This window comes from Pan paniscus, chromosome 5 (assembly GCF_029289425.2).
Source record: "Pan paniscus chromosome 5, NHGRI_mPanPan1-v2.0_pri, whole genome shotgun sequence".
NCBI classification, from domain to species: Eukaryota; Metazoa; Chordata; class Mammalia; order Primates; family Hominidae; genus Pan; species Pan paniscus.
In genome coordinates this window covers 186,130,610-186,146,773 of record NC_073254.2, presented here as the reverse complement: position 1 = coordinate 186,146,773, position 16,164 = coordinate 186,130,610, and the positions used below count along the sequence as shown (strand labels likewise).

Below are 16,164 nucleotides of genomic sequence, written 5' to 3'. Positions count from 1 at the left end.
AAAGTTGGGGAGTGAAGACAGGCACAGGTGAAGGAATCAAATCCCTGGCATGGTTTCTGGCAGAGGCCATGGGGGCTGCTGGTGGGTGCATGGCAGCTTGCTGGCTGAGAGGCGTTCTGGAGCCAGAATGCTGACGTTGAACCCTAGCTGGGCACGTATTAGATGCACAGACTGGGAAAGTCATTTAATGTCTCTGCCTCGTTACTTCGCATGAGGACTTGAGGGTAATAACAGCACCTATTTCAGGAGGCTATTGCGAGAATGAGATGCACATGTTGGAAAGTACTTACCTCCCCTGGCATAGTAAATTCATGATGAATGTCAACTATTTATTATAAATGACTGGAGCAAGTGTATGATAAAATGCCAGTTGAAGAGTTTTGGCTAGTTTTTAGCTAGAACAGGGCTGGGCCCTTTGTAGGGCCCCAGTAAAATCTCGTTGAATGAATAAATGGAAGAAGGACCATGTATTAAAAGAGCCAGGTCACCACTTGCGTGGAGAAGATGTGCCTGCACCTGGATTTGGAGAATTGAGGGCAGTGGGAGAGGAGACTAAAAAATTAAACTAGAAGAAACGGCAGGCAGAGGACAGTGCTGGAGAACGGAAAACAGACTCGTCTAAATGGGGGAGTCAGTGTTAGGAGACCGAGTGAGAAAGGAAGGCTGGAGCCAGATGGAAGAGGACCTTGCACATAAGGGTCCCATTGGAAGTTCACCCTACGTCGTGAGTGGTGCAGAAGAAGCTGGATGTAGCTCTGCTTCAGGACCAGTGGGAGGGGCAATTGACAGTTGGTAGGGAAATCAACCAAGGAGCTGTGGCAATTCAGCTGAAGGATGCTGGACACGGAAAGGAGGGCTGTTAGCCAATAGATCAGAAAATACCCCTAGAAAGGGATCTCAGGTTGGGCAGAACAAAGCTTGACAGAGCAGATCAACCTGAATTGAAGTTCTACAAGACTCAAAAATGAACAAAAGGATGCACAGGTAATACTCAAGAAGAAGACGTAAAACAATGTTGGAGATGATGTTTAATATACTGACCTGTGAGTGTGTCTGTTGACTGTGATCTAATGTGTTACTTTACAGAACTGGCAAATCTAGTGTGACTTTGTATCAGTTCGGAGGTAGTTTTTCAGATCCCTCCCCAGTTGACATCCCTAAACAGTGTGGCTTATTTCAACCTTGAGAAAGACCTTCATGGCCTTGCCAATCCCACAAACTGACTTCTAGAGCTTAAAGTTGGCATAAAATGATACAATATGTAAGAACCAAGATAACCCACATTTTTATCATTCCAAACAATGTAGGAAAGAATAATGTCCAAAGAAATCAGGATCTTTTCAAAGAGGACACGTGTTCTTTATTAAATCAGGATGAGAGATCAGATCTCCCAACGTGTACCCCAGTTTTACATTACTTTATTAATTTTTCACGTGACTTTTGTTGTGTGTAGCCCTGGTTCATGTCTGGGGATTCAGCCAGCTCAGGATACTCACCATCCTGTAAGCACATCTCCCCTTTTTTTAGTGCTTTAGACTTCCAAGGCTCAGCTGAAGACGGCTGTAACTTAAATTGGTCCTCCTCATCCATGGGTACCCACTCCTGGGCTGGCAGCTGCTGTCCTCCTGACTAGAAGGCCGCCTTCTGCATCCGAGCAGACCTGGTCTGCACAGGTATTGGGAGTCTCCTGTGAACGCCCACTTGCAGAAAGCACTCTGTGTGCAGGGAAGAAGGTTCTAAGCAGAGCTGGCAAAGCCTTCTGTGCTGGAGCTCCCGCCCGGTGTCCTTCCTAGGGAACAGGTGCATCACTCTCACACCCTACACGGGGTTCCAGGGAAGCAAGCTCCTCTCTCATTCTTTTGATAGAAATCAGAAGCTAAAAATTCCAGAAGCTCTCAGTGTGCAAATAGAAAATGCTAAATGCTGCTCTAGACCATGTTACTGTGAGTGAATCTTGTTGGATAAAAAACTTATGGCTATCAAGCTATAAAAGCCTGCTAAAACATTTAACAAAGACAGTACTTTTGTGTATGCTGGAAGGATAAATATTGTAGTATTTTTTGGGATCTCCTATTCAGGTCACAGGATATATTCAATTTTATTTTAAACATTTAAAATATATTAAAAAATAGGTCGTATTTTCAAGCCAATCTGACTTCATCTTCTAAGGGAGATAACCTAACAATGATAAAGCAGTCAGCTTAATCAGGACAAAGCAAAAACAAGAGGCTGGACTAAACACATGCAAAATAATACTTATTTTTAAAAGATGCCTCTTGCATCAACATTCTTGTTCCTCCTCATGTTTTAGCTCTTATTATAATTAAATAAAATTTTAGTTTTTGATTTTCTCATTTTTCCCCCAGGGATCATTTTACTTCCTATCATCAACAAAAATAGCCAGAATTACATTGAAACTCATGCAATAACTACAGATGATCATTTTATTCATCTTTGGATGTGTTGGTTTTTCCATTTTTTGGTGAATTTCTGGACACTGATGATAAACCATGACAGAATACTTTTATGTACTATGCCTCCTCCTAAACATTTTTCAGACACCTCATTATGTAACCTGCAGCTCATAATGAATGCATAACATGTGTATCATATTAATAGAGTTCTTCTAAAGAGATCTCCTACGTTTTTATTTTCAAGTAGTTCTTCATGTGGGGGATGGTCAGTGGGAGATGGCACTTCATAAGATCTGCTGTGGTCACCCCAGTCATCATCCGACGTGTTGCACCAGTTTGTGGCACTTCATAAGTTCTGCGGTGGTCACCCCAGTCATCATCCGACGTGTTGCACCAGTGTGTGTTGCTGTTTGAGCCGTGCTGCCGACCCCTTCCAGGGCATCTGCCATGGGCACCTCCTCCAGCCCGTGCACTAAGACTCAAGAGAGTCGAAGAACCAGGGAATCGTTGTAATAACAAGCATTCTGAATTGCATCATACTGTGTACTAGGTGGGTTTAAAAGATAACTCATCTCAAATGGGTTAGCGTGACCAATATGGCTTAATCGTGATGTTTAACTGATTTCATCTTGCCATGGAGCCTATATTCCCATTGAGGGTGGAAGAAAAGATAACATTTTTCTTAGTTAAAGGTAACAATCTTTTCTGGACTGAAACTATTTCTTTTTGAAAAATCGAGTTTCTGAATCCATCAACTCAAAACTCAGATTATTTACCAGGGCCATTTCCTGTTTGCTGCTTCTTCCAAAGTAGGTGCCCTGTGGAAAGACAGATGCGATGGCTTCCTGGAGTCAGGACAGGGACCACACATAATCGAGGCTGTCATATTTTGTTGCAGGTACCTGACCTCACGTGGTGGCACAGCTTCTCTCACCGGGACTCTGGGCCAAGGCCTCAGTCCTCCCTGTACCTACTGCTGTGGGGCCAGCTTAGTCACTCCCCTAGGCATGGCCAAGGCGGAAGTCCCCTCTGCAGCTTGCTTTGTCCCACCTTGGCATTCGTGTAGGATTCAAACAAGTCCCTCACCTGGCCCCTGGCTTAGACTGTCCACCCACAGCAATCTTGGCTCTGAAATCACCTTGTTTCTCACCTCGATGGTTTCTTGATGGGCCTCAGCTCTCAGCTACCTTCCTTAGCAGGAGTATTCGGGAACTTCTGTTGCTGGAAACACGGGAGAGCATTCTGCCTGAAGGCCGCACTGCCATTTCTCCTTTGAGGTAGAACATCACCTTGGTGCAGAGCACTCCATGAGGTCTCCTCCCAGAGCCTTCCCGGTGGGAGGTAGGTGCAAGCTCCTCTGCTCTCTGACTTAGTTCTGCCTCCATCCCCACCACACTCACTACTGAGAGGTGGAACCTCCTCCCCAGGAAGGGAGAATCAATAACTCTTTCTCCTGGCGGTGTACTCTTCTCTTGTTCTCCATTGACAGAGAGCTTTATACTTTCTTTGCCTGATGGTAGGAACTTTCTCTACCTATCCTGAGGTCTCTCCACCTGCACTTGATAATAAAACTCTTGGTTCAGGTCTCAAGGTCTTATTTTGGTCTTACTTTTATTAAGTGGAAGAAGACTTTGCAATTTAGACATCTCTTGTCTATTGACAGACACACACACACAGACACTCTCTCTCTCTCTATATATGTATATATATGTATGTATATATATATGTACATATATGTATATGTATATGATTCTTTGCATCAGAGAAGTCCATTGTCAAGATTCAGGTCGAATTCTGATTTGACAAGGTTTTCTCCTATTCCCTGTAATTTACATATAATATTCTGAAAATAAAGCAGAATCTTATGCCTTTCCAGTCTGTTTGATAGGACATTACCTAATGCTGCCCTTTCAGAAGGCCATACTTAATTGGTGAGATGGATAATTCCAGGTCGGGGGTAAGTGATGTCTTGCTGTGTCAGGAAGCAAGGAAGCAGTCAAAAACTCATACGATTGTGCAAAGAGAAGCCCCTTCCTGTTGGCCAAAAGTATGACAATTTCGACATCAAAAGTAGCAGTGGTTATAGCATATTAATGCACATTGAATCAATAAAAATACGTGAGTCCATAATGAAACTCAAAAAGCAAAAGCTAGGAAAATACGTTTATGCCACAACTTGAGATGACTACTAAACCAACTCATTACATTAAGAATTTGACACTGAAAAGCAATCATTATTTACCTTCTCTTTCCAATATGAACTGCACTGGGGATAATGAGACAGCTGAGTTGGTGAGAGAAAGCTCTATTTTAAAAGAATAAAAGGCCATCAATAATATAGAATAAATGATAGAATTAGAAAAATCAACATTAGATATGTAGTTTAATGCAGATCTAGACATTGATCTAAGGGAGAAAAAGTAGCTGTACAATGGAAGGATTATATGTTCAATCTCTTAACCCACTGTCAACTTAAGCATCAGCAATGGCCAGTCAACCAGGCTTTATGTACACAGCATCACTTAAGATGTAGTCTAATCCTAAATGTCTAATTTGAATTTATACACGTTTAGATCTGACTTTCAGCTTACAGGAAATATGGGAGATAGAGGAAAAGACAAAATGACTCCATGAGGAAATACCCAGACACGCCCAGAAGATGAAATGTGGTCTTCATCAATGACTGCACGTCATTGATAAAGAAGCTGTGGTAGATTAGGAGCAACCTAAGGAAGGCAACAAGGTACAATGAATGGGCCTTGACTGGATCCTGAATGGTTAAGCCAGCTAAAGAAAATGTTTGGAGCAACCGAGTAAATTTGAACATGGACTAGATATTATATAAGATGAAGATTCATTGAAATGGAAACCTAGAGCTTATTAACTGAAAAAAAATGGTTATAAAATTATACGTAAAAAGTCATTTCATTTTAGGTATGCAAGTGTATATATAGATAGAAAATATCTGAATTATATTCAATAATGTGTTTCCTGCACTAATTTCTGGATGGTAGAGACATGTATTTTAATTATTAAATTTCTGATCATGTGAAGGTCATGTAGTAAGGCCTGAATGATATGTTTATTAGTTTTTTAAATAGCCAGGTAGTTTTATGTATTTATTATGTGCAACATGATGTTTTGAAATATATATACATTGTGGAATGGCTAAATCAAGCTAACTAACATATACATAACTGCACAGAGTTGTCATTTTGTGGTGAGAACACTTAAATTCTACTCTCTTAGCATTTTTTAAGAAGGCAATATATTCTTTTTTCCTTTTTCTTTTTCTTTTTTTTTTTTTTTATTTTGAGATAGAGTCTTGCTCTGTCACCCAGGCTGGAGTGCAGTGGCGCAATCTCGGCTCACTGCAAGCTCCGCCTCCTGGTTCACGCCATTCTCCTGCCTCAGCCTCCCTAGTAGCTGGGACTACAGGCGCATGCCAGCACACCCGGCTAATGTTTTTTATTTTAGTAGAGAGGGGGTTTCACTGTGTTAGCCAGGATGGTCTCAATCTCCTGACCTGGTGATCCACCCGCCTCAGTCTCCCAAAGTGCTGGGATTACAGGCATGAGCCACTGAGCCTGGCCAACAATATATTCTTATTAACTATAGTCACTATGTTTTGCAATAGCTCTCTTTAGCTTATTCCTTCTGTCTCATTGAACCTTCCTAACCTGTGACCAGTGTAAGGGAAAAGCTGTATGACATTGGTCTAGGCAATGATTTTTTTTGGTTATGACCCCAAAAGCGCAGGCAACAAAAGCAAAAATAGACAAATGGGATTACTTCAAACTAAAAAGCTTCTGCACAGCAAAGGAAACAATCAACTAAATGATATCTTTAAATGTAAAAATAGCACATTATGGCTGCATGGCATTTTTACAGTTGCTAAAGTGCAATCACACACATTTCCCCACTTGGTTTAATTATTTATCTATGAAGTAGACAGAATTAGCATTATTGTACCTGTTTGCCATATGTATATAGAGAACTAGATGACTTAGTGACTCTATTAGTTATCTATTGCTCCATAGCAAATGTCTTAGGCTAGTCAGGCTACTACAATCAAATACTATAAACAACAGAAATCTATTTCTCAGAGTCCTGCAGGCTGGGAAGTCCAAGATCAAGGTGCTGGCAGTTTCTCTTCCTGGTTTGTAGATGGCACCTCCGTGCTGTGTTTTCACATGGTGGAATGGGCAAACAAGCTCAACGGGGTTTCTTTTATAAGGGCACCAATTCCATTCATGAAGGCTACACCCTCATGACCTAATCACACCCCAAAAGGCCCCAACTCCTAATACTATCACCTTGGAGTTTAGGATTTAAGCATATAAATTGGGGTGTGGGGACACAAAGTTGAAGACTGTAGCAACAAATTATCCCAAAATTTATTGGCTTAAACAAACAAGCATATATTGTTTCTCATAGTTTCTGAGGGTTAGGAAGTCAAGAGTGGCTTAGCTGTGTGGCTGTGTCTCAGAGTCTTTTATGAGATTTCAGTTTAGATGCTGGCTGTAGTTATATCATCTGAAGTTTTACTGGGGCTGGAGGAACTGATTCTAAGGTGGTTCACGGCACATGGCTGTTGTCAGGAGGCCCATTCAATGTGGAGGCTGGCCCTCCCCAAAGCAGGTGGCCCACTGAGCAAATAAGCAACCAAGTCAGAAGCTGCAATGTCTTTAGAGCCTGATTTCAAAGTGACACACTCTCACTTCTGCTGGGTTCTGTCGGTCACACAAACCAACCGCCCTGTGCAACATGGGGGATGTGAACACCAGGAGATGGGGGTCACAGGGGCCAACATGAGTTGGCTCCCACACCCAAGGTCATTGCCACACTCAAGGTCATACCAGCTGGCAAAACTAGAAATTGAAGCCCTGCCTTCTGAGCACAGAAGATTTTCACTTCACACAGACTGTTCATAAAAGGACCTTATCCTCTTTAAGTATAGAAGATTTTTTTTTTCAAAAATTTTCTTTGCACAGTGACATATTTACTGCAGTATTTATATGACATCACTAAACACAGAGTTGGGAATCCAACCAGCTCTTTGAAGCAAGAGTATGTGAACGTGAGTGGGCCCCAGCATACCACAGGCAGTTAGTTCTGCTCTAATGTAATGTATGTGTTTCTACATTAAAAACTGTAGGGCTTATGGGAAAATGGGGTTAGGGACACAACATTCAAAAACTTTATTAGTGACAAATAATAAAAGATGAGGAACCCAATAAAAATGGTAGCACACAGTTATACATTTCAACTCATTAAGAAATCTGTAAATACTACAGTAAAGACGTCACTTTGAAAAGATCACCTTGAGAAAGACCTGAAGTTTGCTTGTAGAAGTGAGTGTCCCATGCCTGGGGGCCCACCATGTCCACCTCCCTGTCTGCAAGAGGAAGGGAACCAAAGAGTTCCCAAGAGAAAAAGAACAGAAAACCAAAGGAAAAATACAAAATATCTGAGATTCAAGAGGAGAAATTAAAGAGACGGTGATATGGTTTGGCTGTGTCCCCACCCAAATCTCGTCTTGAATAATCCCCATGTGTCCTGGGAGGGAGCCAGTGAGAGGTAATTGAATTATGGGGGTGGTTACCTTCATGCGGTTCTCCCAATAGTGAGTGAGTTCTCATGAGATCTGATGGTTTTAAGAGGGGATTTCCCCCCTTTTTGTTCAGCACTTATTCTTGCTGCTGCCATGTGAAGAAGGAGGCATTTGCTTCCCCTTTCACCATGATTGAGGGTTTCCTGAGGCTTCCTCAACCATGCAGAACTGTGAGTCAATTAAACCTATTTCCTTTATAAATTACCCAGTCTTGGGTATGTCTTTATCAGCAGTGTGAGAACAGACTAATACAGAAGGGAAGGCACAGAGCTGTGCAGCCGGTTGGTGGCAGGAAGGGCTGTAGCTCATGTTGTTTTGAACTGCTGATAGGAGTATGTGATGGATAATTTTAGGTGCCATCTTGACTGGGTTAGGTGGTGCCCAGATCGCTGGAAAATCACTATTTCTGGGTGGGTCTGTGAGGACGTTTCCAGAAGAGATTAGCATTTGAATTTAAACACTGAATAAAGAAGATCCTTCTTCACCAACATGGCAGGCATCACCTGACTCACTGAAGTCTCCAATAGAATGAAAAGGTGGAGGAAGGGTGAATTTGAGTGAATTATCTTTGTATGATCTGAGACATTCATCTTCTCCGGACCTGGAACACCAGGTTCTCCAGGTTCTCAGACCTTTGGACTCTGTACTTACGCCAGTGGCTTCCCAGGTTCTCAGGCCTTTGACCTCAGACTTAAGAGTTTTACACCACCGGCTCTCTGGTTCTCAGGCCTTTGGACTCAGACTGAGTTACGGCATCAGTTCTCCAGTGTGTAGGCAACAGATCATGGGACTTGCTAGCCTCCGTAATTGCATGAGCCATTCCCATCATAAGTATTGTGCTCAATAGATCTGTATACTCAGTTCGTTCGTTTTCTTTCTTTCTTTCTTTTCTTTCTTTCTTTTTCTTTCTTTCCTTCCTTCCTTCCTTTCTTTTTCTTTCTTTCTTTCTTTCTTTTTTCTTTCTTTCTTCTCTCTCTCCTCTCTTGCCTCCCCTGCCCCACCGCACCATTTCCCTTCCTCTCTCTGGATTCTGTTTCTCCCCAGGGTTCTGGAGCACCCTGACTAATACAAGGGCTATCTAAAATCCTATGGGTGGGTGTGGCTCCTTGTCTTGATGAAATGCATGTGTGTGAGATCCATCCTTCCTATTACACTCACCTGGCTTCTGAGCAACAAAATGGTGCCTGAGCAAACCGACATTGACATGACACTCAAATTGTTCCCTAATTTACCAATCACAGTGGAACAAATCCTCACTTTCAGAAGAAATGTTCTAGCAGAATGGGCTGCAGTTACACCCTGGAATTGGCAAACACCATAAACCAGGGCTTTCCTCCTCGAGGGCCTTGTCGTAAATACCTACCAGCACACTGTCGAGGTTAAAGCACTTTATGTAGGTTGGTATATAATAGTGCCTAATGAATGATCAGAATTAGCAGTACTTTTCCCAAGAACAGGTCTAGTGGGATTTGAATGAAACAAGCTGAAACTGGGAGCAGACAAGGCAAGGGCAGGTGAGCAGAGGCCCGAGAGCGGGGCAGAGCGGGGGCAGAGCGGCGAGCCCTGGCAAGCACACATGGCAGGGCCCACTGTCCACAGTGGGTGGCAGCGAGCACAGGTGAGCACACACCGAACACATCTCCCTCGACAGCCTCCTTCTGTGGGTGCAAAGAGGCACTAAAGATGATGCCTCACAAATTATTAACATCCTTAGTAACTATCTTCAAGGCAGAAACAAAACAGGGAACAATAACAAGCTTCAGGGAGTCTTTATTTTGTGAAGGGGTGTGTGTGTGTGTGTGTGTGTGTGTACATACATATATAAAATCATAAACTGGCATTTCTAATTCCCCTGCTACCCCAGCACACATATGATATACTACAGCGTGGCTGTTCAGCGTGGCTGTTGGCAGCCCTAACTGGAATATTTAATAAATGAGGCAGTAACGGACATTTATTGAAAAAAGTTTTTATGAGAAAACCCCAAATGTGCACGTTTTGAAGTTGCTTGCCAATCATGCCTGAGGGGGCAGAGTCACATCCAGGAATCACTGTCCGGATGGCATCGTGAGAGGATGGCTATGTGGATAGGAACGATGACTGAAGCCAGGTGCATCCCTAGTGGCTTCTGCCCCTGAAGTGCCCAGGGAAGATCTTGGTGATGGGGGATCTTTGGGTCTGCTCTCAAAGAAAGGTGAAATGGCAGGAGATGGGGGATGGCTCTGCAGGTGAAAGGTGGTGCATTAGGCCACTCTTCCATTGTTATAAAGAAACACTTGAGACTGGGAAATTTATAAAGAAAAGAGGTTTAATTGACCCACAGATCTGCATGCTGTACAGGAAGCATGGTGCTGGCATCTGTTCAGTTTTTAGGGAGGCCTCAGGAAGCTTACAATCATGGCAGAAGGCAAAGGGAGAGCAGGCACATCACATGGCAAAAGCAGGAGCAAGGGAGAGTGGGGGAGGGAGTTGCTACACACTTTTAAGTGACCAAATCTCGTGAGAACTCTATCAGGAAGACAGCATCAAGCCGTGAGGGATCTACCTCCATGATCCCGACATCCCCCACCGGGATGTTGCAGATTAAAATTCAACATGAGATTTGGGTGGGGACAAATATCCAAATGATGTCAGGTGGGCTCTGTGGGAAGGCCAAGAGGCAAGGAGTGTTTTCAAATGACTGGAGTCTGTCTGGTTTAGACAGAGAGCTCATGGAGGGAGTCTCTCCACCTCTTGAAAACAAGGCCTTAACAGCCACAGAAACAGATTTTTATTGATTTCAGAAAGGCCCGAGTCCATTTTTTCTCTTTGGATGTAGTATTAATGAATTGCTAAGCACTCCCATCTGCCAACCGTCGTTCTAAGTGTTTTACTGGTATCATCTGGTTTAATCCTTTCAACAACCCTATGGGGTGTGTAAATGTTACTATACCCCATTTATTCAAGGAAATGGAACCTAGAAGTATCAGTAACTTGCCTAAGGTCAGAGTACCAAGTGTGAGATGTGGGCACAAATCCCGGACAGACTTCAGAGTCTGAGCTCTTATCTCGCTGTATTGCCTCCCCTACTGCGCTCTACACCAAGAAGTGTTGAAGTGTGCGTGCAGCAGTTCTGAAGTTGATGGTGGGTTATGTTTCTTCTAAAGGCACTATGGAGATGAAACAATTTAAGTTCTATCAGTGTTTTTCATAGAAACACGGCTACTATAGCACCAAAAGTTGCAGAAAATTACCTTTATTTCTGCATTTCATCAGTGATAAAGGCTGCTGGATTGTGCTTATCATTGGTTCATTTCCCACAACTAATCACATTTCACTTTATTCAAGACCTTTTAAAAATGGAACTGTCGGCTGCGGTTGGAAGGCGCAGGCAGGCGCCCTGGAGAAAATTCACAGGGAGGCACAGGACAGAACGCTCCCAGGAACGAGGAAGCACCCCCAGAAAGGAGCGCTCTATGGGCTCCAGGCAGCCGAGGAAACGCGAACGTGAGCCCCGTGACTGCACTCCCACGTGCACCGACGCTGCCAGTGTGAGCAGAAGCGGAGCCCGCAGAGCGCCAGGCTGCGCCGGGAGATGCATGTGAAAAACTGCGCCAGAGCATGGCGGGAACTTCCCGAGAGGGCGTGTTGTTTCCAGGCGGTTCCACCTTCTAATATGAAACAGTCTTGGTTGATTTTCCTTGATACTACTTTATGCTCGGCCTGGTTGTTGGCAAGTAGCTGCCCGCGTCTGTACGCGCCCTTGATTAGTTTCCACTGCATGTGTTTTAACACAGTGCTCCTTTTTCCACGTTTATTTGGGCCAACCCTGTCTGCAAAGATCCAGTTTAATACAAATTTGAGTCTACGTGCTATAGCCTGGAAATGTACTAAAGACACTACAACATATTGCTGAAAGAATAGAATCTTTATTCTGAATGCAAAGCAGACACCTAGTAAAAAATTCTGGAATAATAAAACAAGCAAGGCTTATGTGCTCAGTTTTGGGGACGCTCCAATTTAAAGGCTTAGTCATTGTCACGGTGTAAGGTTTACCCATTGCCCCCATCACACAGATGTGGGATTGTTGAGAGCTGAGAGTCCTATGACCTCTTCTGCTGCCCAAGAACTTGGGGTGGGTGGTAACTGGAGAAATCAAAGTGATCAGCTGCAAAGAATGCTTCCATTGCTGGAGCTTGGTTGTGCGGGATTCTCCACGGAGGTCTTAAGGCAGAGACAAAAACAAGGACTTTGGGAGGCTCCTGTGAGCAGCCAAAAGGGTTTAGAGTCAGGCAGCCTCAGGTTACAAATCCAGTCCTGCAGGCTAGGAGTTGTGTAAGCTTAAAAAAGTGACTGCACTTCCAGGAACATCATTTCCCTACCTGCTCCTCCTTCTGACGGGTTTTCTGAGGACAATGGAATCCACACTCTGTGTCGAACACTTTTCTAATTAACGATGTGCAGACACTGTTTATTTTACAGGAATAAAAATGCCAGAAGAACCCAAGTCATATTCATTTAAAGCAGGGTGACAAGTACACCAAAATCTGAAAAATCATCACTAAAAAACTTATCCATGTAACCAAAAACCATTGAAATAAAAGTAAACTATGGAAACAAAATTTAAAAATAATAAAATTTAAAAGTCCAAAAAATTTATAGCAGTTCACCTGTTTCATTTCTTCCTTTATAAAATTGTATTTAGAAATTTGTTATATGTGTCTATGCAGACATTTTAAAGAATGTAAAAATGTGGAATTGCATAATGCTGCTTACTGATTTACAGATATAAATACATCCACGTGGACTTGCACACATGCAGGTGCCCCTCGCCCTGTACAGTTTCACCATCTGCACTTGCGATCTGAACGCAAGAACAAGAGGTTTTGGAGAGAAAGGGATACTTGTTAACCTGTATGTATACATAGCTTTTGGGTTATGGTTTGTCTTACAAAAGAAGGATATTATGCATATTTCCTGTATCTTGGCTTAATCAATAGCACTTCCTAGAAATCTTACTGAGTCAACTGGTATATTCTAATTAATTCTTTGTGCTGGCTGCATAATATTCTGTCGTGTAGAGGTGTAGCAACACCATATTTTATTCAGCCAGTCTCCTATTGATGGACACTTATGTTATTTCCAGTTTTTTGATGCTATAAACAGAGCTGCAATAAATATTGTTGCACATATGTCCACTTTACCAAAGATTTTATTTCTCCAAATAGAATTTTATTTCTAGTCTCCAAATAGAATTTTATTATCTCCAATTTCATTTAAGCTGCCCTTCCACACACATATTAAGGTCATCGACCTGGTTATATGTAGTGTGTGTGTGTGTGTGTGTGTGTTTTGTTTTTGTTTTACTTTTGATGTTGTTGCTCACTGGACTCTGAACACTACAGGACTTCTTTAAATCTATTTCTTGAGTAAGAACTTGACAAGTGCCCAGGGCCCAGTGTTTTAGAAGACATCAGCCAGGGCCCCCTCACTGAAGGAAGCCCCGGGTGGGTTTTCTGGGGTTCACATGGGAACCTGACTTGAATCCCAAGGATAAGGGCCCCGTTGTCCAGTGAGCACAGGGTCCCTTGGCACCCTCAGTTGAAACTCATCCAAGATTAGTAACATTCCAGCCAAATTCTTGTTTTATTGCATGATTTCATTTAAAAATTGCATGTATAACATGGATAAGCTATAAACAGAATAGCCATTTTAATGAAAACAACAAGAGATATGAGTGGATGTTGCCTTTATTCTAGTTGGAGACAACCATATTTACACAACTTATTCAGAGATGCTCACAGTTGTCAATGGACTCCACGCTACAGCTTTGTGAAGCAGTGTTTGCTTCTGGTGACAGAGCTGCTCTGGTTGCCCACAAGCTGCTCTGTTGGTGACCTGTTTCACAAGGTTGTTTTACCTTGAGTGACTGCTGTGTTCACAGTTGTGCTTCAAGAATGCCAAAGCTCATTGCTCTGTTTGCAAAGCTGCTTGGCTTGCTGGGGAGGGTAAAATGCAATATATTTAGACCTTTGATACTGACAGTCCAGCTTTGGCTTCTGAAGTCTTTGTAGAGGAAAGGAAGTGGGAGAGATTGTCAGAGGACCCTCCTGTGACGTGGGGGTCTGTGCTGATATCTGGATTTTTTTTTTAACATTTATTATCAGGCTTCATACAGGGGGGACTGGTTTGCAGAGCCCTGAATTTAGGCTTTGACAGGTAAGAATCTCTGAAATGAACAAGACTAGTTTGGTTAGCATTTATTAGAAGGTCAGTTTGTAGGTCCTTAATTGTCTCCTGTTTATAGAACTGGATAGTGTCTGTGTGTGTATGTGTGTGTTTCGTGTTTAATTGTGATTTGCTGCTCTTGACAGGTTTTGTGAAACTGACAACAGCTCTTTCTCAGCCTGTTTTTCTCTACTGGCCAAAATGTTCACTGTTAATTTATTCTGCTTACTCTTCATTCATTCAACAAATATTTATTCAGTCCTACTATGTGCCAAGTACTGTCTAGCCTATAAAGATGTCAAGACATGTACCAACTGTTCCAATAAATATTTCTAAGTTGTAAAAATATTAAGTGATATAAAAATAAGAAAGGTTCTATTAAGAACAGGTTGCTTTTTTTTAAATATGTAAGTTTATTTTGGATGCAATATGAGACTGAATTCCAATGCAAAGTTGTTTTAAGAGAATGCGAAAATCTCACCATTCACTGACTTAGGAGAAAAGTTACGCTGAGAATTAATAGAAGCCGAATAGAAGAAGATAGTTAAAATCTGTATGCTAGCTAATGTCTTCTTGTCTTGTACTTTTGGGGAAAAAGTAAACAAAAGTCTTATTAAGTTTCAAGTAGGTGCCGCATGAACCCTTCCATATTCAGGATTAGACAAGTGGCAATGGCACGTGGAACTTGATGGCCAAGCCCAGTGGGTTACAGGGTTTGGCTTTCCTCCAGCCCTCAAGGGGTGTCTAAGACCTCTGGGATGCTACATAGGATGCAGGCAGAACTGCCTGTTTTGGGGCAAAAAAATTGTCATGGTCACCCCTGAACTACACAGAGGAAGAACTTTGTCTCAGCGCAAGCAAATGGTCTTCCAAAATTTGTACAAACAAGTTCCCAACAATACAAGCTGCATTTAACCCTAAGCAAACCATACTCACAGCAAAGGTCTTATTCCACCTGCACATTCTTTCCAAAGCACAAATGCCCTTTCTCAGTTCAACCATGAAAGGACTGATGGGAGATGATCTTAGAAGAGTGGCGATGATTCACACTATTGGGTTAAAAAGAGAGAATACTGGGGAACAATGAGGCTCCCCAGTAAGTCTCTACTCATTCTCCACCAACGTTGGCTGCCTTTCATTTGCCAACATGGTCAAATCTTGCTCCTACATTAAAATTTAAGAATCACCATCTTCCTGGGTTGTAATCACCTCTCTCTCCTTTCTTTTCACAGGCAAAATTCTCCTTGTCTCCCATTGTTTGCATTCATTCCCATTCCCACCACCCTGCCTGGCAGCTCCCCTCACCACACAATAGACACAGCCGGTCGTGGGGACACAGCTGTCTTCTGGTGCCAGATCTGGCTAACACATGGGTGTAGCATTTGACCCTCGTGACCATCTGTTCTTTCTTCTTCTTCCTTCTCAAAAATATTTCTTGGATTCCTTGACAACATTTTCTCCTGTCGTCTTTCTCTCTCTCTGCATTCATTATCTTGCTTTATTTCTGCCGATCTTAAACGAGGGTGATATCCACATCCTTTCCTATCTGCTACTGCTTACTCCACATTCTCTCCATGGTTCATCACATTCCCTCCATGGTTCATCACATTCCTCCCTCTGGCATCAGTAAAATGGATTTCATAACTCCAGCTCAAATGTCACCAGTTCTGCATGAATACATCAGAGGCTCAGTGTACAAGGACTGCTCAAAACTGAACATGTTACCTCCTCTTTCTGATTCCTGCTCTTCCCCACTCCCTGACCCATCTGCTTCTTTCCCTCATTATTAAAGTTATTACCATCATCCAACTTTGATGAGTTTAAAATCTGGAATCCATCCGGAATTCTTCCTTATGTGCATCACCTACATCCAAATGACAATTGTCTTAGTTTGTTTTGTGCTGCTGTAACAAAATATCATAGACTTGG

The 16,164-nt window shown here is 42.6% G+C and overlaps 2 protein-coding genes across 3 annotated transcripts in view; both read left to right on the top strand.

The window, feature by feature from the left end:
- The window catches only part of LOC103786353 (putative transcriptional regulator encoded by LINC00473), a 47,890-nt gene extending 35,228 nt beyond the window's left edge, over positions 1–12,662 (top strand). The window contains 2 exon segments of the mRNA XM_055114312.3: positions 11,356–11,604; positions 11,607–12,662. Of these exon segments, the coding sequence (XP_054970287.2) occupies positions 11,367–11,604; positions 11,607–11,923 (555 nt within the window). The 5' untranslated portion in view covers positions 11,356–11,366 and the 3' untranslated portion in view covers positions 11,924–12,662.
- The window catches only part of PDE10A (phosphodiesterase 10A), a 666,160-nt gene that overhangs the window by 34,227 nt on the left and 615,769 nt on the right, over positions 1–16,164 (top strand). The gene's annotated exons all lie outside the window — the stretch shown is intronic.